The sequence below is a fragment of the Sander vitreus genome, chromosome 11 (genome assembly GCF_031162955.1).
Source record: "Sander vitreus isolate 19-12246 chromosome 11, sanVit1, whole genome shotgun sequence".
In the NCBI taxonomy this organism is placed as follows: domain Eukaryota; kingdom Metazoa; phylum Chordata; class Actinopteri; order Perciformes; family Percidae; genus Sander; species Sander vitreus.
Genome location: NC_135865.1, coordinates 14,098,594 through 14,123,420, shown reverse-complemented (window position 1 = coordinate 14,123,420; position 24,827 = coordinate 14,098,594). Strand labels below are relative to the sequence as shown.

At 39.0% G+C, this 24,827-nt stretch overlaps 2 protein-coding genes across 5 annotated transcripts in view; one reads left to right on the top strand and one right to left on the bottom strand.

Annotated features, from left to right (window-relative positions):
- Positions 1 to 11,280, bottom strand: part of galnt13 (polypeptide N-acetylgalactosaminyltransferase 13) — a 37,102-nt gene extending 25,822 nt beyond the window's left edge. For 3 of the 4 annotated variants that reach the window (XM_078262788.1, XM_078262785.1, XM_078262786.1), the window contains exon 1: positions 11,139 to 11,280. In XM_078262788.1, coding sequence (XP_078118914.1) covers positions 11,139 to 11,280 — 142 coding nt within the window. Of the gene's footprint in view, positions 1 to 10,792; positions 10,807 to 11,138 lie in introns of all 4 variants that reach the window. The other variant, XM_078262789.1, reaches the window with a different exon arrangement.
- Positions 11,281 to 18,551: 7,271 nt separating this feature from the next.
- On the top strand, positions 18,552 to 19,690 carry rprma (reprimo, TP53 dependent G2 arrest mediator candidate a). The gene has a single exon (XM_078262784.1). It carries the CDS (start codon positions 18,810 to 18,812, stop codon positions 19,116 to 19,118), a length of 309 nt encoding a protein of 102 aa, XP_078118910.1. The 5' UTR covers positions 18,552 to 18,809; the 3' UTR covers positions 19,119 to 19,690.
- Positions 19,691 to 24,827: the final 5,137 nt, after the last annotated feature.

Sequence of the window (24,827 nt, the reverse complement as noted above, 5' to 3'; positions counted from 1 at the left end):
TCTTTGCTTCCCGATACCGATACCTGAACTTGCGTATCGGCCGATACCGAGTACCGATCCGATACCAGTGTGTCATATATTTTATTATGTTTTAAGAACTGTATACTACTATCCCTGTATGGATGTGATATGATTTCTATCTTTGTTGTCGGTCTGACTCAGGTTAAACTCTTTGTGAAACATGAAGGCCACAGAACGTTCTTTTATTATCCAGCTTGACAGTCAGTTATAACGGAAAAAGAACATAAATAAACTACTTTAACATATTTTTTCTTTAGGGCTTTATTACGTGGTATCGGATCGGTGTATAAACTCCAGTACTTCCCGATACCGATACCAGCGTTTTAGGCAGTATCGGAGCCGATACCGATACTGGTATCGGTACATCTCTAATCTAAATGTTCTTGTTCTCTAGAACATAATTGTATATCATGCTTCATTTTCAAAAGGGTTGATTGTTGTAAACTCGAGGATAAAAAGTTAGCTGGTAAAGTCCTGCTGACTTTCCTTTTTGTGGATGAATTTTGTAAACTCTCCTGATAAGCTACATGACAATGAGTCTTTATTAAAAAAAAAAATGTAACCACAGTAAAGAATGATCTGGGACTCTGCTTCTTTCTTCAATCAAATCCATACAATTTGCCATTTAATTAGTTGATTTGGAACTAACATTTCAAAAGAGTCACATATTTGAAGGCAGTCATATGGAACAAGTATATAATCAACTACCGCTTTACCCTTGACAGATACCGATGTATAGTTATCACTTAAAAGGACATATCCTCCCATTAACAATACATAACTTAGATTATTTTAATAATTCAATCATTGATTCTCCGTGCTTGTTTACAGAACCATCCAAGAAGACTCTAGGGGGCATCGCATCCACTTCTTTTAGGTAGTCATTAAAAGCACCTATCCTACTGTTGAAATCTCCACAGACAACAATTGCTTCAACTTCTGAACATAAATAGATCTGACTCAAAACATGATTGAAGAAAAAAAGAGGCGTCCTTTCCCCATACTGACTTTTCAGGTGGCAGGTAACAGGTAAAAACAACAACAACACTATAACCTGATTTCAAATGCAAAAATTTTAAACCTAGAATACCATCCACCAGTTTGTCTACTACATCAATTTTGTATAATTCCACCAGGTTGTTTTTAACACAAAACCCAACCCCACCAGAGCCTTTAGGTGCTTTAACATGTTTTGTTCTGTTATAACCAAACCATGTATAACCTTCCAAGTCGATTACTTTGTCATCAAATAAATGCGTCTTATTCAGCGAAATTATATCCGGATTTAAAGTATTCAGTATAACCATTCTTAATTTACAGTTACCTATAGTCTGTTAATGTTCCAGTGTACTAAAGAAATGGAATTTTGAACATGATGGGTCCGAGAAACAGTTGATCTTCCAGTATCTGGTGTGCGTTGCTGTTGCTCCTCATTGCGTTTCACAAGGCATCCATTCCCTGTTACAAAAAAGTCTTTCCCTGACGGGATCTCCTTCAAAATGGTACGAAAGTTCAAATCCAAAAGCCTCTCCGCGTGGGATTTTGCCAATCGGATATATACCTTGTTGTATCGATCATCATCCCGTAGCTTGTATTTCCTTCTCAGGAGCGCAACTTTGTCTCTGACTGAAGCCAACTGGATCCTGACCGGGCCCGGTCCGCGCCCTTTAGGCTTCAGCCTCTCCACTGCCACCAAGCTGGGTACGGAATCACACCGCAGCCCCTCCAACATTAGCCTGGACACTGTCTGCGTCTCCTGTTCACCTTCCTCGAAGGGCAGGCCAAAAACCATTATTCCGGTTTCTGGGTTGAAATCTGTTGCAGCTGTTTTCTTGATATTTTGCTCAATCTGTTCCATGCGAGCTGCCATGATTCCAATTTCCATGTCTAGGCTGTTCTCTGCACTTCTCTGGCCTGTTTTTCAATTTCTACTTTTAGGTCATCTTGATTATCTTTTACAAGTTTTATCATCGAGTCACGGAAACTGTCAAATTTACTATTAAAGTTCTTGTCCAGGGATACATGTGGACTTCTAATTTTTTCATCAAGCATCGTCTCCAAGTTATCATTCAGTCTCGCGATGTGCTCACTCAATTTTCGTAGCTTTTGTGCGATAGCCTGATTCTCACTTGTTTCCATGTTTTTGTCAGCGTTGCTTCGCAGTGTCTTTCCACCTTTCTCACTCATTGTTGCGTTATGGTTGACATTTCCTCAACACGTTAACCAAGCTGGATACAAAGTTATCCTTCTGTAAACTTTTTTGTCTTGAGGTTTGTTCTTTGTCATATATTTTTATACCGGAAAGGGTGAGAGAGATGGGGGATGACAAGCAGCAAAGGGCAGCAGGACTCAGCCAACATGGGGCGAACGCTCTTACTGGGTGAGCTAGAGGCCGCCCCTCTTTGTCATATATTTTTATCGAAAAAAAGAAGAACCTCCGACGTGCACACAACTCCACATGCGACATGCGAACCGGAAGCTGTATGACTACCAAAAGTTACAATTATAATACATGTTAAAAATGTACTTCTTTGATAAATATATAATCTGATGTTGTGAGAGAAAAAAGTGGGTCTCTAATCTGTTTGAATTTGAATTGGTCCATGACAAAAGGGAATGAACTACAGATAAATTCTGAGAGATCGGTTTTGTAGTGAAAACATTGGGCAGGGTTTATTATCCGACTCTTCAGGCTGAGGAGAGTGCAGCAAAGCATGCTAGTTCTATCTCTGTACACTAAAGGGTAAAGTGTAATTTTCTACTGTATACTGGTGGGGAAAAAAAACAGAGCATAGATGTAATTTTCCAGATCAATGAGCATGTACAAAACTGGTGTTTCAAGAGCAATACATGTACTGCTAGCATGCAGGATGTGCACATATGAACAGTGTGTCGTATTTCCTTCAATAACACTAAATAACTGCACATACAGACAAAGTAATGGCATTCTCGCTTGCACTGTTAAATGTTCCTCACACATAAGTGAATGTGGACTGGAGTGTAAGACATTTAATACATACTTCTGCTTAAGCTTTCTCCTGGTGGCTTTGGCTTGGGCTGAGTGGGTATGAAGCACTGCATAGTCTGGCAGCTATATTTCATTTTAATATAATCGATTAGGAGGTCTTGAATTCGGAGATTTAGGAGAATGTATTAATGAATGAATGAAAAAGTAATATGAAAGCAAAATCTTTTCTAGAGTTACTACTAGTCTTCTTTGCTCTATGCTGCTACATTCAAATGCCTGCATCAGCATTTCTGTCGTTGTTGCTGTTGCTGGGCAAAGCCAGTTCCCTTCACCACAGGTAAATAACCTCCCACGGATTTATGACTGTGCTCTCTTTAATAATCTCTAAGAGCAGATGCAGTGATTTCCATGAAAGGGGGACACATAGTTCACATTTGCTGCACGGTCCCAGGTTAAGAGGATTCCCTACAACCCATCATGGAGACGGGTTGGTGTCTACTGGACTGTTAACCTCAACTGATCCTGCTGACACTCTTCATTTGGACACTGGCTTAAATCTGATGGACACAGCTTGAGAGCTGAGCTGGATGATTGAACAAAGTGTCCATCAAACACAGGCTCAGCCTCTCCAATCCATCAGTCTATAGCTACAGATAAATACAGGATATGAATTTTCAGGACAAATCGTACTCAGCAAACCATCAACACCAGTCTGATTTTAAAAGTGTCAAATTATATTATACAGTATTGTAATCTGACTGTGAAAGTGGATTACTGAATAATGTGTGGAGCAGTACTGTCAGATGTGACAACTGCAGAGAGCAGAATACTTGAACTTGAATACTGAATTTTGTAGGACACAGTCCTCGGGCCTTGAAATAACAAGGACAACTGTCATTCCTACTTTACCACTACATTTCTGGTCGCTTTGTTAAAAATTCAATGTTCCAAATAGCATTCATAGATCCATATGTGATACACTTAATAGTCAAATGTAACTGTGACTTTGTCAGAATAATATGATTCACATTTAAGATAGCATGAATTTTGCTAAAATGAACGGATGATGAATGCCTTTAGTCCTATTTAGAACATGGGGTAGTGGTGCACTTCAGCCTGTGGCCAAAATGAGTAATACGAAGAAAAGCACAAACCTGATCATGACAACATTTTGAAATTTTTGGTAAACATAGCAAACATTATATTCGCTAAACATTAGCATGTTAGCATTGTCATTATGAGCATTTTAGCAGGCTGACAGTAGCTTTTAGCTCAAAGCACTGCTGTGCCTAAGTACAGCATAGTATAGCTACTCTTAGGCTTGTTTTAACTAAAGCATGTATTATTTGGATTTTCAACAAAAATGTGGTATTTCATGCCACAGATGAAACATTTAACTGAGCTGATACATCAAGGACCTGTAACGAAGGTTTTGTTTTCAAGCTGTTAACTTCATTTATTACCATTTTGTATTATTTATACCAAATGTCAGCATATTCACGCTGCATTAGGGAGCCAGTTATTTTTCTTGTAAAAGCTTATTACATCATGTCTTAAATAATGACTATTTAACAACTTAGCTCCCTCATTAAGACTATAAATCATAATTTCTCACCCTCCTCGTTTCAAAATTCCCCATATATGAAATGATAGAAACAGTCAGATTGAATATAAAAAGTCTAGAAACTCAAATGAATTTGTGTTTGCTTAGCAACACAGAAAGGAGCATAGGAAACAAACTCTCTGTGGCATTTTCTAAGCCTGACACACACTCTTCCTGAAACAGAGCATTCATTATAAAAGATGACCGCGATCGTCTGGGAAGAAAACAGTGGCTCGGTCTGTCCTCGGGTCTATCAGTCTAATTCAATGTCCCTGCCTGTAGCTTTATCCCAAGCAAGTACAGTGAAAAGGTTCCCCTCGTGCTCACAGGTAATGAGTCTTCTGAGACACAGTCACTCACATTTCAGTGCTTAACTAAACATTCACATCTTTCTGTCAACCTGTCCGTTATGCGATTATAAACTCATAATTCTGACAAATTAGCAATACATGGATAACTCTAGACTCTCCAAACATTTGCCACATATGGTAACTGTTAGCCTATTCTATACTATATTCCATTATTGACATGTCTTGTAAGATGAACTCTTTGATCCCAGATTCCTCTTGTTGAGGTGGACTCAGACACTAATCTGCATGAAGATTGTCCTCTAGCTTTCCATTCTCGCTGTGTTGATGCGCACCTTCACCCTAACTGCAACGTGCCGTTTTTCTACACGACCAAGTGAGGCGAAAACAAAGATTCAAGGCAATTAAGATCAGAAGTCTTGTACAACTTCTAAGTGTAATATCTCTGTCTCTAAACAATAATAATTCACAGTGAGAATTAATATTTTTGTCCTCTGAAAAAAACAGCTAAAAGTAACATTCAACAAACCCCTTTGATATGTTCCCACCTCAGCTCTGTGCTATTGCGACATTAATGCAATGTTATTACATTCAAATTAATAAATGATATACAATATAGCTATATGTTCTACTAACACAGATATAATGTGAATGACAGAATCACTATTTTATTGACATAAGCATAAAAAAAAAGCTATAAATGAAACTATGTACTTCATTTTTTCCTGGTCGTCGATGGGTTTTAATGGATATGCTTCTACACCTTCGAAAGAGTAATACTGTGACTAAAAAAAAACTATACTAAACTCTGAAACTGAAGATGTTCAGGATTGAAAATAGTACTGTACGTATACATGTACTGCAACACTAAACATAGATGCAGTGATTTACAGCAGAAATGCACTGCAATCCAGTGCAAACTGTCAATGAATTACATTTCATTTTTAAATATATATGTGGCACACAGCTTTGTCTTGTTGATGCTCAGGGGACTCCGAGGGGCCGACTGCAGTTACAAAATAGAAACTGAGTTATATATTGTTTTTCTGTGTTTCTTGCAGTGATGCAACGGTCCGGCTGTGAACACACTACCAATTTATGATGTTGAAAATAATGAAAGTGTTAAATTCTATATAGTCTCCATAAACCAATCATATCTCAGTCAACTGACCAGTTGATCACCTTGTGACATTTTATTTTCAAATACAGAGGAACTAATTGTTGTATCAAGAATATGTATAAAGAAAGTTTCATAACCAACAGTTATTCAACTTCTCTTTTCCCTTCATGAATGGCAAAACTGTGAAAAGTTACTGTAGATGATTACCAGAGGAAGTCATTATTTTATTATTATTATCATTAATGCTTACAGGTGCTGTAGCTGTCTCAGGAAAGATCTCAGTCTACAAATAGATGTTTGGTTCAGCCAAATTAAAACATGCACATTTGATGTGAGCAAAAAAAAAAGAAGAAAGTTCAGTTTTTGGCTGAATGAATAGGATTAAACTAAAACACCTGCAGTTTCACGGAAAACCGGTGTCAGACAAATTCTAAACATATATTTAGCAAATCATCATATTTAAGCTATTTCAAAGCAACTCCAACGTAACATTAGACTTTGGTATGGTAATTAGTTTCAGTAGCTGGCAGCTTTGCCTCTTTCTAACCTTAAAAGCAAGAAAACCTGCTTACTGCAGGGCATGTGAGGAAATGAACTCTGCTAAATAGGTACTTTGGTTTAGGTTGATCTCTGTAACAAACGCAAGAATGGAGATTATTTCAAGTTTACAGTGTATGCTACATAGCCTAGAAATCTAGATGCACCCTAGCGGCAGCAAATGTAATTTGCAGCCAGGATCAGTCTAGCAACTCTCTGTTGGCTTGCGAGCTGGAAAAAACAAATTCTGGTCAGGCCAATCACATCGTGTATAGAGTCGGTGGGTGGTCTTAACATAAGGACGGCAGAGTTGCGACGGTTCCGCGTGAATTCCCTGCTACTTGAAAACAAAGAAGATGGCTGTTGCTGCTGGCGAACACCGGTCTTTCGAATCGGTTTTGGCCGCGACTCTGGAAGACTTGGAGTTAAGCACTGAAGTCATTCTTAAAAAAGGAAGATGTGTTAAACAATCTAGTGAAATGAGTAAACGTTTTAAGTCTACAGCTTATATCCGCAAGCGATTCTACAAGATAAAAAATGCAGAGACCCTAAACAAAAAAAGGAAATTTGTTAATTTTCCCCTCACTTATAAACTGGAGTCAATAACCCAACAACTTCTGCAAAGTGCTTTTCTTAAGAAGACATGTAATCCTAAAAATAGATTGGTACATGCAAATTGCTGCCTCAGAAGCAAATCTACTGTGAGTTCCCTGTAGAGCTGGGCAATATATCGATATTTTATCGAAATCAATATATGAGGCTAGATTAGGGCTGCACGATATTTTGTTTCATCGTCTACATCGCGATGTGCGCATGCGCGATAGTCACATCGCAGGACGTTGCGATGTTGACGCTACAACTTCTTTGCTGCTTGATAAAAAAGTAAAACTTTCACCGTTCTCCTTTTCCATGATCGTTACCGGCCGACCCTTCCCCTTTAAGACAGGTGGTCATGTGACGTAACGTTAGTCCGACGGGGGGGGGGGTTGTTATGGGAAGTGACGCTCTCCCGTGTGTAGAAAAGTACCGTAAACGGCAGCTGCCGCTGACACAGTGATGCACATGCTTTTCCATGGATAGTGAAGCTACAGTAGTCAGTGTTTTATGTTCGCTGCAAAGACAAACTAAATCACCTGATTAATGCAACGTAATCACGACATATCCCGGCCATTTTTCACCGCAGAAAGCTGCTACCAGCCAGGCTAAAGCTAACATAGTTAGCCTAAAGAAACAAGGCGTCTGTCCCAACTAACGTTATGGTTCGGAGCTGCAACACTAATCTACAACAGCAGTCTGTTTCTGATTTAACGTAATTTACACTGATTTTAAGTGCTCTTGGATACACAGTTTGTTGCAAGAGTGTGACATGCAGGCTCTGCATGCACAGCAAACCAACAGTCATGATCAATTTTGAATCAATTTATCAAACAACCAAAGCAGGCCCCGCTAGTCGACCACAACCTGACATTTAGAGGAAGCAACATGCATGCATTATTAATATCATTCACTTTAGCCTGGATTGATATTATATGAACACAATGGTGTCATGTCAGTCAACCAGTGTATTTCTTCCTAATTTCCATTTCCAAAATCACTTCAGAAGAGTAATCACAGCGCTTACTTGCTTTGGTTTTTGTAAAGCATTAAAGTTCAACAAAGACTGGTTCACATAAGAAAATTTCCTTTTTCATTTTTATTTTCTTTGTAGATGCACTCCCCTACAAATCACCCCAGTAGTTGAGAATGATTTAGTATTTCTAAATAGGGCTATTTATGTCCTCTTGTAAAAAATTAGTCTTTTTTTCATATCGCAATATATATCGCAGGGAAAAAAATCTCTCAATGTAAGTTTTTTCCAATATCGTGCAGGCCTAGGCTAGATATAGTCTTAAATTTTGGATATCGTAATATCACAATATGACACAAGTGTTGTCTTTACCTGGTTTTAAAGGCTACATTACAGTGAAGTGATGTAATTTTCTGAACTTACCAGACTGTTCTAGCGTTCTATTGTTTCCCTCTCTTAGTCATTATATCAAAGTTATTGATTATTTATCAAAAATCTCATTGTGAAAATATTTTGTGAAAGCACCAATAGTCAACCCTACAATATCGCCGCAATATCGATATCAATGTATTTGGTGAAAAATATTGTGATATTTGATTTTCTCCATATTGCCCAGCTCTAGTTCCCTGGTAAACTGGTTGTTTTGTGATAATAGTCTTGCAACCAATTGTATTCTTCATCCAAGCATCTGAAAGAAAAACTAAATCAAAGCTCCATTTCATGTTATTCTACATGAACATTAATGAAGTTGAGATCGTCTGAGCACCAGGAGAGAAATCTACCTTCCCCTACTACTACAAAACTGAAATGCAGGAAAATATGTTCAAATCAAGCTGCACTGACAGCTGCATGACCACACAATGTGAATGTTACCTTGACAACAAATAAAAATGTCATTCACTGTGATGAATTCAGAAAAAACAATAGGAGTTGTAGATGATGTGCTAGATGTAGTTTACTGTACAGTATGTACAGACGTAAAGCAGTGTGTCATGTCATTACCAGAAACATGCAAAACCACACACATGAACATCATTTTAGGAATTAAAATGTCTCTTACTCGAAACATGTTTAATAAAGATATGATTATCATTTGATTCCATTTGAGAAATTACTCTTAAAAAATGATATTATATTCAATCTATCACTCCTCAAAGCAGTTTTGGACATAAATTAAACTAAACTTGATTTTCTTTTTTTTTTTCTTTTTTTGACTTTTCCACCTTTAATTTTTGACAGGACAGCTAGGTGATAAAGGGGAGAGAGAGGGGGAAGACACAGGGTCGCCGTATAGGGGGGAAAGTTAGGACAATTGCAAGGGCCCATGACTGACAGGGGCCCCAAAAAATAGGTAAAAACTAATATAAAATTATTAAACCTTCATCATTCATTATATATATTTCAAATATAATAATACAATTAATGATCTCTTTGTTTTTATTTGTTTTTGGCAGTAAAAGTTAAATATCCCCATTGAACAAAAAGTAAACATCCATGTTGACCGATCACCCCCCTGTATCTGCATGAAATGGTTTGGTCCTGCCTTAGAGCACTCAGTGATGGTGTTTAGTTGCAGTAGATGCGCCAGAAGTACAGTGACCACAATGTTAGCAAGTAACGTTAAATCAAAATCTGGTTTTCAAAAAAGGAATGAGAAAAGAGAGAGAGAAAAGACAAAGGAAAGGGTGTCAAACTGTAACCCAGTTTTTCACCAAGAAAGGTGGGTAACCTATAGTCTGTGAGTGGTATTAACCTGTTGGCTTAATGTCCATAGTGAAATAGGCTAGCTAGCTAGCTAGCTACAGACTAGTGTTAGCCTACATTTGATCACCATTTAATCAGTGCAGGGAAACTTTTAGCAAGATATTCATATTAAATCATTGTCCCTGCCCCTTTTAGCAGACTTAACAACAGATGAGTCAGCAGCACCCCAGTCTCCCCCTAACTGTGCCCCTCCCTGTCCCAGTGAAGAAGGTGAGCAACATTGTGTTCAATTACATGCCAGTTAGCATCATTGCAGGGAGTCTGTGGGGATTTCTCTGTCTCTCTTGCTCTTTTTACCATTACAAAAAAGAAAATGAAATATTTATTAATGACAGAAATTCAAACACATTACTAATTATTTTCTCACATAATGATAATTATGAAATAAAATAAAAGAAAACAACAACAACCTACTGTCTGTACTGGATGCTGGACAGTTGGAAACAGTGAGTAGCTTACCTGAGCCTGCATGTGCATGGTTGCTTCTAATCTTGCATCAAATAGTGAACTGCATACTAGACTACAGTACAGCAGTAAATATTGTGCTAGTACTAGTATTGAACTACAAGCAGCAAGACAGTTGCAAGCCTTTAATTAGAGTTATGTAAAGCTTTTGATGGGACAGTTAGGTCCTAGAGATGTGGTGACAACAGCTGTGCAGAGGGGGCCCAATTAGATTTTTTGTCATGGGGCCCAAAATTCCTGGCGGCGCCCCTGGGAAGACATGCAGGAAATTGTCACAGGCCGGATTCACACCCTGGACCTCTGCGTCGAGGCATAAACCTCTTAGTATATGTGCGCCTGCTCAACCACTGAACCAACCCGGCCACTAAACTTGATTTTCTATCCTCAATCATTCTCCAAAACATCTGCTAAAGCCCTCAAAATCCAAAAACATTTAAACTTTCTCTGAGAGGTCTTAAAATGCACTCATTGTAAGTCCCTTTGTCTCCTTAATACTCTTTTTTTTAATAAAATCAAACAAAATATTTCAATAGAAAATCCTGAAATCTGAAAAACTTACATCAAAACTTTAAGACAGAGTAGGAAAGGGAGAGGGAATAAAGTGATTAAGTTATTGTACTTAATTGACCCCTTTTTGTAGGAAAAACTCGCACATCCAAACGCATTCTACTGTGCATGTGCGTTGGACGATAACATCAACTAGGAAACAAAAGGAAAAAATCCTGCACTCTGCTCTTGCTATAGCATCACCAATGAAAGGTGTAGCAGCAATGGTGTGGACTCACCTCGCAGGGCAGGGAGCAGCGAGCGGTCTTTCCTTTCATCACATTTGTTGCACTCGCTGAAGTAGAGCAGCAAAAACACATCCACCAGCACCCACACTAAAGAGGTGGTCAGCACCACCTTACAGTAGACAAACCGTCGCATCACCTCCCCGGGACGTCAGCCAGAAAAGCCAAACAAGGGAGGGTCACAGCAGTGCTCAGGAGCGCTCAGTCTGCTGGTGAGACGGTTAAACTCTGAAGACGGGGCGAGGAAACAAGGAGGACACCAAGCAGGTTTGACCAAGAGGTGTCATCCTACGGGAGAGAGAAAGCATAAAATGAGAAGGTGGAATTCTAAATCTAATGACGACAGGAGTCATGATCATTATTGCAGTCATCCTGCAGTGATTCGGAATGAAAGTCAATGATGATCTAAAACAATCAATGTAGGAAGAAACACGTCAGCAAAATCTGTGAGGAACCACATTAAAAACTGGATCAATTTTTGTCTCTTATAAAAGTGATTAGTAATCACCTTATCCAGTTCAGACTTCACCTTTATGTTTTCACAGCTATACATAATCAGAGATTACAAAGCATTTAGTTATTTATTTGACTTTTCTGTTTTTATATTAATGGAATGTCAGAGAAATAGTCAGTAAACAGTCAGTAATTATTAGACTATAGACAGACACAGGTGCAAAAAAAAGAACAGACAACACGCCAAAACAGATACTGTGACAGTGTGTTTTACAGAACAAAACAGAGGTTATGAGATTTGAAACAGATGTGCAGTTGAGTAAGAAGACAAAAAAGAGACAGTAAGAAGAAAAGTGGAAAGAAAAACACATACAGTATAGCCTAATCTATACTGGATTTCTGAGGCAGATACCATGCCAGATAAGTCTTGGGATAATGAGGTGCCCAGGTGGCTTAGTTAAGGGTTAATCTATATTTAGCAGATCTGGTATCGGCCAGATGTGCTCCACATTGAAAAAAAGTTGCTTTGACAGTGTCATCCTAAAATTCAGCATTTCCACTGTCATTAAGTCATGGCTGGTGGCCAACTCAGTTTGTAGTGCTACAGCTATACCTGGCATCATGTTACCTTACATAAAAATGATCCCAGTGAAGTCCACTGCAGGGAGGTAAACAGCTTTTACATTTTGGGAAAGAGAGAAGAACTGGTCTCAAATCAGAAGTCAGATATACCGACATGTGCCTGATAATCTAATAATATTGGACGATATATATATTGGATGATTTAACTGTAAAGTATATGCAGAAGACAGAGACAGAGGCAGCCAGGAGTAAGGTCCTCCCATAGACTGCATAAAATATGGACGTAGTCTCCCTGACGTCATCTATAGGTAAAATGAAGTGCCTGACATCGGCTAACTTCCGGTTAATCCAAAAATGGGCAAAGAGGTGGAGCATGGATGGAGTTAAGGCGAGCCCTTAATTATGTACAACTTTAACCCTCAATATAGTTTAAAACAGGTGAGTTATAAAAAAAATTAAAAAAACTTCACCTTCCCTCCAAGGGGGATTACGGGTTTCACTAGGCTTGTTCAAGATGAACTGCACCTCGCCTGTAAAGTGGACGAGAGCAGGCAGCAGCAGCCGGGGGCGGTGACAAAAAGCTGCGGTAAAGTCGGACAGTTGACAGCCGTTTCAACAGAAAGTCACAGAAACACTCACATCCTGTTGGGTCCGATTCCGATTTAATAAAATGTTATCAGACCCATATATCAGTACACAGTCTCCAGTTGTTTTTATTAAGACAGAGTAGCTGTCAAAATGCTCTGCATGGGATCTGTTGCTGATGTTAATAAACAACAGACTGTAGATGATGCATAATCTGAACGGATTTAGTCTCTCTGACTTCTAAACGTAACTATCAGCCACACAACATGTGTTCTGTACAGAATAAGCCTTTAAATCAGACAAATAGCAATTAAAATCCCTCCAATTCTAAAACTATAATAAGTTTATATAAAACTTCATCATGTTGAGTCGATTCTGAACCAATCAGCTGTTAGATCAGCTGAGAGCCAGGCGTTTCCCGTCATGCCCTGGGTCCACCTGGGTCTTGCAGTCGGTGAAAAGCAACTGCGCTGCCTGCGTCTCAAACCTGCGGCCGCCTTGTGCATGACCTCAGAGCAAGTCGGTTCACCAATCTAACCGGCATGCATTGGGCGGCCATCACCGGTGATCGATTCTGCACAGACCTGGCTCATCTCGAACGAGCCTAATGCCTTTGGCCTTTACGAGAGGGATGGTCCATTAGAGGTCACACCCAACTTCCCATATTGGACCCCAAACCGTTCACGTTTTTTCCATTTAAAAGAATGAGAGTATGCGATGAGTGTATGCTCATTTCCTCTTTACAGACTTCTCCCACTTCATCAGTAGTGCTGCTCGGACCATCTGGGAAGCTTTCACACCAGAGGCAATTTGCGCAGGTTAAATATCTCTTGGCATGGAATGTATGCCTCACAATATTTCTGATGAAAAACATCATTTTCCGTCAAACAGGATTTCTACTTGACTGAAATTAGAGGTTTTTGTTGACTGAAAGGCTTATGAAAGTATAATCAGAATGGAAGTGGAATGATAGGAAAAAATGCTTTGAGCCATAGAGGATCAACACACAAATACCCAGCCTTTTAGGCAATCATAATATACACAGTGTAGTATAGTACATTTAAGTTTATTCTAATGAAAGATTACCTAAAATGGTGTGATACATGACATGCGTTAAAGCCAACTGAGCCCCTGCACATGCAAAATGTAACATATACTTTTATAAAAAAAAAAAATAGGTTTGTGCATATACATTCTGCATTTAATTGTAAATGCATTTATGTACAACAACTCAACTCACCCTTTACTTGTACATCTAGTGAAAAATGCCTGAAGCATCTCCTGTGGGGAATCTGATTCCCTTATCTTTCGCTTGCAGCATGGTAATGATTTTGCACCCCACACACACATTGTCCTCTCTGCTCCCTGTCTAAATGTCCATCACAGGGTCTGACACCGCTGCACTGGGCTAACTCTTTTCTCTTATTCAAAAACAAGGCAGCCTCCGTCCAGCTGCATCAAGAGTTTCAGACTCAGATTACAGTGTGGCGGATGATTTCAGACAGACAGAATTTACATGGACGTGATCTACACTACCAGATAATGAGTCTAATGAAGAATAAAAGTCTCAGCAAAGCTCTGCTGAAATCCAAGTCTGTGTGTAGCATATCACCTCCACTCACATCGTAGACAGATCAATGATGTTTCTGTCTGATGATGTCTGTTTGCATCTCTAACCATCTGCTTTGGTGCATCAGTGGCAGGGACATGTTTGGGTTTGGTACCATTAACCGTGCTGCCGGCAGCTTGCTGGAGTCTCGTCCGAAGAAGTCTGAGTCAATTAGTCTAACCATCTGCACCGAGGAATATTTCTTCTGTGCCATACAGGGTGCTACATCAGGTCCCTCCAGGACTTTACAAGCCACTTTTTTCCAGTATTTAAGACCAAGTGTAAACCACCAAGCATGTTTAATTGCTTCATGAAATGACAGTTAATTGTGCTGTTAGCAACTCCCTCTGTTGTGAAATGTCTGGTGCAGTGCTATGAGCTAAATTATGTAGGCCTATTCCTTATTCATTCAATAGGACTGTTTGTACTGTATGCAATTGCCAAACTGTTAACTAATTGCTGTCATGGGTACTTCAGAGAGAGTAGAGCTGGGCAATATTATGATATGTATCATCAAAAACTATATAAAATTGTCTATCACAAATATTTTTCTATTTAGTTTCTATCACAATGTCGAAAAACCAGCGGCCCAACTGTGTTGCAGCAATATTTACCTCATTTGGACGACGCTTTACGTTCTGATCCTTGCACGTTGTGTTCATTTTGCACTAAAGATCTTAATGAAATGAGAAAATATTCTGTATTTTTCATTTGTCAAGTATTCACACAGGAGAATACAAAAATTGGATTTACCATGTGGTTATTTCATATACACTATTTATGTATTGAATTACCAGAAAACATGCTATATGATGATACATATCGTTATCGAGATATGAAATTACCTATATCTGGATCGAAGATAAGAGAGACCATTCATATGCTCAGACCTATCATGTAAGGGATTCAAACCAGCAATCTTCTTGTCAACTATGTATCTATTGTCACAAGCAGAAAGTGTAGCTGTGTGTCGGACATCAATACTTTTTAAGTGCAAAACAAATTGTGTTTGTGGCATTTAGTGTTAGAAACCCTCAATACTTGACATTTGGCATTGACTGATTAGTCAACATATATTAAACAACAAAGTAAATACTGAGATTTTTAGAAAAAAAAAAAACACTAAAAAAGTATTGTTTTGGTACTAAAACTCATCATATTAGCATTGGCACAAAATTGAAAAATGCCAATCTATACCCAGCACTAAAAAGGAACAGGAGGTGATTATAGGGCTGATCCCAATAAACCCATTAGGCCAGTGACTGAAGCTTATTTATAACCCGAACACGAAAAGATTACATTTACACTGTGGTGGTTTTAAAGGTGTGACGTACATGTAGCCACACACACACACACACACACACACACACACACACACACACACACACATTTCATTGATGTGCATGTACATTAGCCTATATTGATTATTTAATGTTTAATGAGATGTGACAGGAGTGAAATGGAAAAAAAACCCACTAACAACAGCAGTTAAGAGCCAATGAACTCATCCTAACTGATACATATATTAAACATTGTAACCTTGATTTAATTTAATATCAAAAAGCATCATCATTAAATCTAGTGACATGTTGTGGAATGTGTGTGTACACGACAGAAAATCAGGATACTCTCTGCTTACCTAAATTATGGATGGAGTGAACCTGTGACCTGTTCCAGCCTCGCTCTCAGGCAACGTGTTGAACGCAGACAACATGACCCAATACACAGTACAATTAGCGGCCAAATGAAACTGGGTAAATAGCTCCTGCAAACGCGCACCGTCTAGAAACGACACCTAAGTTCCAGTCCATCTCAATGGAGAGTAGTCCACGATGCAGTGTGATACTGTCCGTCCAGTAAAGCCTCCCGTGGAACCTGTTTGGACTCCTTGATATGATGTGTCCCTTGTTAAACCGCAGTAAACCGGCGAACATGACCAGTCTCCATTAATTTTCCCAATTCGTTTAAACGGCGATGCGGTCAATGCAATGTAACGTCTTAGTCACGCACCTGTTCTCCGACTGAACATTATAACGGTAAGAGGACAGGGGAGATGATATTCAGCACAATCTAACCTCAGCTCAGACCGACCTTCAAAATGTCTCGTTTCTCCTCTCTGATTGGCTGAAAGCGACGTCGCTTATGAAATCCTCTCGTAATAATAAAAACCGTCACGGGCGTCTGGTAAACGTAGGCACGTGCACCCGCACCGACCACCAGATAGAATAGCCTACTACTGTGATTTTAGTGTAAAACATGCAAAATAATGGATTTTTCATTTTATTTTAAATTTTATTTTTGTGATTATTTCCAGTTAGATGGGAGAAGGGGAATGGAAACAATTAGCATTACATTTAAGTTGTTGTTGTTGTTGTTGTTGTTGTTGTTGTTGTTGTTGTTGTTGTTGTTGTTTGTTTGTTTGTTTTGGCTTGGGACTTCTTGCCCCAGGAAAGTATCCATGTCATCAACAATAAATGTTTTACCATCATGATGCATATACAAAAAACATGCAGTCTTCACACTGTTAATGTTTGGTTCCCATTAGTTGATATAAGAACAACAGGGAGGCAGAAGGTTGAAGTATACTGTTACATAATTTACAGTCAGGCAGAACTTAAATCAACACCATACAAGTTGGTGTACGTGAAATTAATTTAAATTCTCAGATTCATAGTGTTGTCTACATCACAGCTGTTTAAGGCAGGCCTTCAGAGAGTCATATTGAACAATGCTGCCATCTGCTGCTATTCATGAAAGACCTTCAGTTTGGCCTCTGGGCAATGTAGTAGATACAAATCTAAGCCTATTTGGTTAGCATTCAGCAGTTCATGATAACTCGGATGTACTGTCAACGAAGTACTGTCACAGACTGTTAACTACCTTTTTATTTGAAGCTCTCATTATTATTTCATAGAAAGAAACTATAATGCAATAGCTGACTAATACACTGTGGTAGATTCACTGTAAAATAAATCTGACATTCATTCATAATTGCAGATATGTATAAACACACATTGTGTCCAAAGCAGACTAACAAAGTCTGCTGTCTACAAAGCATCCACTAGATGTCAGTGCATGGCCTGGTTCCTCTTGGTTCCTGAGAGGGAGTAAGACTTCATGACATGGCTTTGTGCAGCTGGCTGGAAATTTGGAAAACATAAAAAACAATATTTGGGTGGTGAACACCCACTTGTTTTTATGTATAAGACAATAATTTTGGGTAAAATGATGTCTAATAATAATATGTTTACCGCCAACATCAAAGAACATCTTCAACCTCTGCTTCATTTTGATTAGCTTTTAGTTGCTTCAGTTTCCAGGTCCTGGAATGCATGCTGACTTACTGTCACACTCAGGGGCATTGGAATGGGGGGGGGGGAATGGGACTGAGTACGCAGGGCCCTCATGTGAGGAGGGCCCAAAAAGATGCTAGAATGAATAGCTGTGGATGCTGGGAGGGGCCCATACAAAATGCCTTTCTACAGGGCCCAGAATTTTGTGCTACGCCCCTGGTCACACTGTCATGGCTTACTGGGATACTTAAAATATAAAAGCTATAATTGATCACTAAAAATCCATATAAATAATGATGGGATTTCTGGGAAGGCTATATTCATGTTTGCATGAATACACACAAACATACATTACACAAACAAAACATAATGTACTACTACAGAGATCTTCAACAGGGGGTCCTCAGAGTTATTGCAGGGGGGGCCACCAAATTATTGTTAATTTTTTTTTTTTTTTGAAGTTTAAAAAAAAAACTAAAATGTCTTAACATGAATCAAACCTATTATAAGCAAATATAAATCAGTCTATTTGTGAAAAAACACATTGATGATAGGCTTAGCCATCCACAGATACAGTTATTTCTAAAGATCTAACGTTACTGTGCCACATTTAACAATGAAACATGATTTATAAAATCATGCCAACCGTTTAATGGCTTTGTATTCTTTGCAGTAGATCCGTCTCCCTCTTATTTCAGGGGTCCTTGGCTTAAAACACGTTGAGGACCTCTGTACTACTACATAGTCCTACTACGTGCCTTGGTGGACACTCATGACACGCGCGCAGTCTGGTCGTATGGTGGCGCTCTTGCTGTGTAGTCCTGCCACTTGAGCGGTTTAAAGCAGACATACAGGTACTGTCAGGCTATTTAACCGTGGGTTGGTGGATTCATTCCGCTCTGAAACTGGCTACATACCACTTGCAATCTCCAGTAATGCGATGCCAAAGCAGCTTGTTAAACTCCAGAAGTGCGCCACTGCCTGTCTGATCTGACGGAACTTCTTCAATTCAGCGCCTCCTCCTCCTTATCATCTGTACTTTTCACTTGAAGACACATTTCTCAGGGATTGTTCCAGGCGCGTGTTTCCCTCTCTGCCTCTCACATCTTTCGCACTGAAAGTTAGATTTTTTTAAAAGTGGAAATGAATAGCACCGGGTTCAACCAAACGGAGGGCGGACTGCTCAACAAGACCGAGGAGTTTTTTTGCTGCAACTTTTCCTCCGTGGTGACTGATAACGGCTTTGTGGCCGCCGCTCCAGATGAGAGGAGCCTCTTCGTCATGAGGGTGGTCCAGATAGCCGTCATGTGCGTTTTGTCCCTCACGGTGGTTTTTGGCATATTTTTCTTGGGTTGCAACCTTCTCATAAAGTCAGAAGGAATGATAAACTTTTTAGTAACGGACAGGAGACCGTCTAAAGAAGCGGAGGCAGTTATTGTTGGAGCCTACTGACTGACGAGGACCTTTATAGGCTAATGATTTGAATCAGATCTGAAGTCTGGTGGAGACAGAATGAAGACAAATGCGATGATCAACTGCCTAAACAAGCCCTTGTTTTCATATTGGTATTTAGAAAAACCTCAAAGGTAATAACCCTGCTGGTGACTGCGACTAACAGGTGTTCACCTTATTCCTTGTGGCTTTTAAATGCCAGCAAAGACGCATGCATCTTCAAGAGGTATTGTGCGTTTTAAGCCTCTTTGTTTAAAAAGTATTCAATCAAGCACTGTTGTACTTTGGAGCACCGTTTGTCATGCAGCACCCTTTGTCATGGAAGTGGCAAAGTATTCGCATTTGCTGCTTAAAAACACCCTCTCATGTTGCTAATGCAATGGAGAAATTAATGTTTAAACATGTACTGTATGTTGTATGTGTTTTTGCATACAATATGCAATATATTAATCGGTGTATTTCTCTGGAATTTCATGGTGATAACTGTATGAGTGTCTGCGTGGGCGGTGGAGGAAAAAAAAGCCCAAAATGCCATGTATCCTGTTAATTGGAATAAATCCGTTCTGTAATTAAAGTTTTCCTCTTAATTAAAGTCTATTTTTCTTGAATATCGGCCCTCGCCACGCCTTCTGCCAAAGTGATTTAGATATTAGATATTATTCAGAAACTAAAAGACCTTAAAGAGCTATTTAATTCATATATGATATAGCCTATTGTGGTAATTATAAAAAAGCATGTTGATAAGACAAATGTAGGTTATTTGGTATTGAATCCAACAGGAAATTGGCAATATTATGAGCATGTATTCAATAAAACTGACATCAAGACGTGTGTTTTCTCTGGCATGCATGTAAGCATGCAGTGAGTGTTGAATGGAGAAGAAATGGCTTCCCACAAAAATATTTCCCTCTCATTTCTCCATTAATCGTCAATACAAATGTTAATTCATCTAAATTAACTGACAATCATTTTTCTTTTATCTGCTCGAAAAAGGTACTCCAAAAATACAATATTTCCATTATCTGACGTATGTCTGGGTCAGAAGTTGATCAATGCAACGTTTTAAATCCCTTCTCCTTCCTGTCAAAGCATCTGTTGTGCATTGCTCGTGGCTCACCTGGAAACCATGCTCCCCAGGGTGAAACCAGCAGCTTCAGAAATGACTTACCCTGTCAACCCAGGGTGTGCAGAGAAATAGTAGTTAATAGTTAAAATAGCAAATAAATAGTTTAAATCTAGCTTTTTCTAAAAATGAAATAAACAAAAAGTCCTTCACCTCACTTTCCCACTCCTTCTGTTCTCCCTTCCATGTCCCGCTTATCAAAATTTCCACCTCCACCTTGTCAAGTAACCCTAACCACTGTCTCAGGTCACACACTTGATGTCGTCATGTTGGATTTGAAGAAATCGATAAAATCACAATTGGAGGAGGCAAAAATATGTCAATTAATTCAATTAATTTCAGATTAATGGTTAATATTTGAATTTCCACATTTTTTTAGTGGTGGGCAAAATCTATCACATGTACTTGGTGGACACAATTAAAACAACCCCTGTTCAAAATATTATGATCCATTACAATGTCAGTGAAATAAATGCTACCTTTGTAAAGTTTATAATATTCAGTTTCTTGAGGCCGTAGTTCATAGTAGTTCATAAAATATTAGGTACATTTTGTATTACAGTATAATATAATACAACACAGCATCAATGGTTTAAAGAAAGACCACACTTGTATCAACACCTCTCTGGCACAGTCTCCTCTGACACTCAAATAAACCTAACAAACACGGCAAAGTAGTCATTGCATGTCTACTGTACTGGACTGTATTATATTTTACAGATGTTTTTATCGTGTCCACCCCATGGACTTTCAGCCAGGACATTTTACTGTACATTCAAATGGCAAGTTAAATCGATTCTATACAAGTATAAAGTCACACTGAATACAGTACATTTGAACTCATGTATCAAGCTCTCACCGCCATCTAAACTAGCAGATACATTAAGTCTATGCATGATAACTGTGCAATGTATGTGCCTCATTTTAACCTCTTCTGTAGTTATAACACATAGAATAACACATTAAAAATGTAACCAATTATCTAAAACGCAAACAGATATGGATTGGATTCAGTTGGTAGTTAAAAAAACAAAAAACAAATCCAAACCTAATATAAATCAGACAAACATTTCTGGCTTTCTAAATAACAAAATAAAACCTCATTCCTAATAACAAAATCATTAACCTGATTACATATACTATGTTGCAGTGAGTATAGAAGAGTAAGAACAATTTTAACACAATGCAAAAGGGAGAATTTCTTTCTGTATGTCACACTATGTTTCTCTCTGCTTTGTGTGATTGCTTTCATTAGGGAGGACCCGGAATAGCTCCCAGGAAAATGTCGAAGAGACAATTTAATATCAAGCGGAGAACAATCTTCTGTCTGCAGCTGAACCATTGTTAGTTCATGCTGTGGTGTCTCATACACATTCATTCATTTAAACCTGATTCTGATCGATTTTGGAGAGCCTGTAGGAGGTGAATGTAAAGTTGCAGATTAAAGTTAAAGTGGTGGTTCAGAATTTTGGACATAGGACCTCATTTCCAAGTTAGCCAGTGTGTTATTTATCAGTGGAGATCGTTTTCATCACTTTTCATCCAGTCCTTCTAGTTGCAGAGTTCACTGGTGCTAGGCTAGCGCAAGTCAACAGTATCTGCTAGCCTGCCATTAAAAACACTCTTACCCACTCCACAGTACACCCGAGGCAAATAAATTATAACGCCAGACTATCGATGTAAATGTCTGTTGATAGAATAATGTTAGAAATAAAACTACCCTTGCATCTCAATGACCGCATTACATTTTGAGGGACTAGTTTCTCAGCAGCAGCAGAATTTTACTTTGCTCCGGTTAGTAGTATTGCGCCGAAAAAGTAAACAGAGAAGCTCACTACAGTCGGGACACCTAGTAGTAGCCTAGTACAGTGGTATTGAAGCATTGGATTGGAAACTGAGGACTAGGCAACATGGTGTTTCAGTGTGCATTTAGAAATTGTAAAAATAAACAAAACAGATGGGCACCACAAAGTTTCCACAAATTTCCATTGGGAGATCCAGAAAGGAACCAACTGTGGCTTCTTGCTGCTGGCTTGGACATCAAGACACCGGCGGAGACTCTACTCAAGTGGTGAATTTGTAGTGATCATTTTAGACCAGACGACTTTGAAAAACCCTGCAATCTATAGGACCACAAGTCACTGACAACGAATGCGGTTCCATCCGTCTTTCCCGATGCACCAACAGCTACTGATGAACAGGTAATAACTTTTGGTAGGCTACTCTAGCTATAAAGCTAGCCCCTTTCATAACGTTAGCCTAGCTGCTACTGATAGATTGAGACTGACAACGTTAGTGTAGATAACGTTACAGTTCAATGCATTGTGGAGAGTGACAACGTTAGCTAACAGTATTGCTACACTCTTGGTAGATACCTGGCTGGGCTAACTGCTAGCCTAGGTAATATCACTCAGCCACTGCCGTAGCCTATGCTACCAACTACAAGGAACAAAGTATAACTATTGCAATGCGATGCAAGGGTAGTTTTATTTCTGACATTATTCTATCAACAGACATTTACATCGATAGTCTGGCGTTATAATTTATTTGCCTTGGGTGTACTGTGGAGTGGGTAAGAGTGTTTTTAATGGCAGGCTAGCCGTTACTATTGACTTGCGCTAGCCTAGCACCAGAGAACTCTGCAACTAGAAGGACTGGATGAAAAGTGTTGAAAACGGTCTCCACTGATAAATAACACACTGGCTAACTTGGAAATTAGGTCCTATGTCCAAAATTCTGAACCACCCCTTTAAAACATTCTGTAGAGTCAGTTTCTTGATGGACAGCTGATACTGCCAATTTAAAAATTGCACACACCTGTCTCACACCAATGCTCAGAGAGATTTAGGAGATATTAACAGCAAATAGTCATCTATACACCTGGCAGTCTTGCTATCAACAAACTGATAGTCCTCTGCAGGGCTCCTCCTCAGAGCAACTCCTCCTCAGACATTCAGGAATTTAGTTTTATTCTGCAAAAAACAAAAGCCAGGGCAAACAAAATACAAGGTTCAATTCAGAACTGTTGCTTGTTTTTACAGTATGTTCTCACATTACTTCACTAAGCAGAAAGTATGGTGGGTCAAACAAGAAAAACAAAATAATTACATTTTTATTGTGCACCTGCAATCTGGGTAGAGAAACTTATATCACCACTATAGCACAGGTCAAAACAGCATCACCGTACTTTATATCACGTTTACTGTATGTGAGCTGTGTTCAACTGTGACAGCATCTGCAGGGTGTTGATTGTGGGCTAAAAGAGGCTTCAGGTCCTGGCTTGCGCTCATGTGATTGGCTGTCGAGTGGAGGTCCAGTCGATGAACTGGATAGTGGCTAAAAGCTCCAAATAGCAGCAAGGTAGCCGCAATGTTCTCCTGTTTACTCATATTCTCCCACAGCTCCTCATCCATCCTTCCCCTGCTCGCTTCTTACATTACTTGGGAGATACACATCTCTTAATGTGGTTTATGTTATTAGATTGTGGTTGTTTTATATTATGTTTTCCACCACCGTATCTTTTTTCATAAAAAAATTATATTTGATGCACACCATATTGATTTTCTACTGTGGTTCCTTCAAAGCCAATTTTGGCTTTAGTTAGATCTTTGACCCCAGTGGGAACTACCCTTTTATGTAAAAGGCAACTCAATAGATTTTCTTTAAAAAGTGAATGCAGGCTATGAAATGCTGACATTTCCATCATCAGCAATGCCTATTCAGTCTGAACCAAGCTGATGCCGACATCATGTGGCGTCAGGGTTCTACGACAGCAGCAGTAATTGTGAAAGTCAAGCTGTGATGCAGACTGGTTTTGAAGAATGATTCCATTAGTTGACATGTTTGATTGCAGTTATGGGATGAGTCGTGGCTCTGTACCACTGATTGTTTCACACTCAAACTTCACAGGGATTTAACACCTGCCACTTACACTTTACTGTAATCCAGTGTGTGTGTGTGTGTGTGTGTGTGTGTGTGTGTGTGTGTGTGTGTGTGCGTGCGTGCGTGCGTGCGTGTGTGTGTGTGTGTGTGTGTGTGTGTGTGTGTGAGTGTTTTCCCCATCCACAGTTAAGTCGATGTGATGCCCTTTATTTATTTATTTTAAGAAAAAAAAGCAGAATTTTTGGGTGAGAAGAAAATTCAACTTAGTGTGGATGAGGGTCATACAGTCACATTGTGACCAGTCACTTGTAAACTGGAAAATCAAATTAAATGTCACACATTCTTTCTTTACAAAACAGTAGCACATCACAAACGTTTTCACTAGCTAAGACATTCCTTAAGTTTTAATGCTGCAGTCTGATATACTGAATCACTAGTTTAAAACTAGCTAGTAGTTATTAGAATTTAGGAGGTATATACACACAGACCTTGTAATGGATTTAGGAATAGCTGCTACAACCTAATCCAGATATTTTCCTCAGGAGTTGGTGGAGACCAAAATAGAGTTTAAAGGAGATGTGATTATTGGACTTACATTTGCTAGTAGTACGGAAACATAACTCCTGGAGAGTTTTTCTTTATTGAAAGAAGAGCATCGAACGGCACTGAAGGCTGAAAGCTTTTCTCGATGGAAAATATGTTTT

Excerpts from the sequence above, each read along its gene's own strand:
- rprma (XM_078262784.1), top strand. The coding sequence starts at position 18,810 with ATGAATAGCACCGGGTTCAACCAAACGGAGGGCGGACTGCTCAACAAG.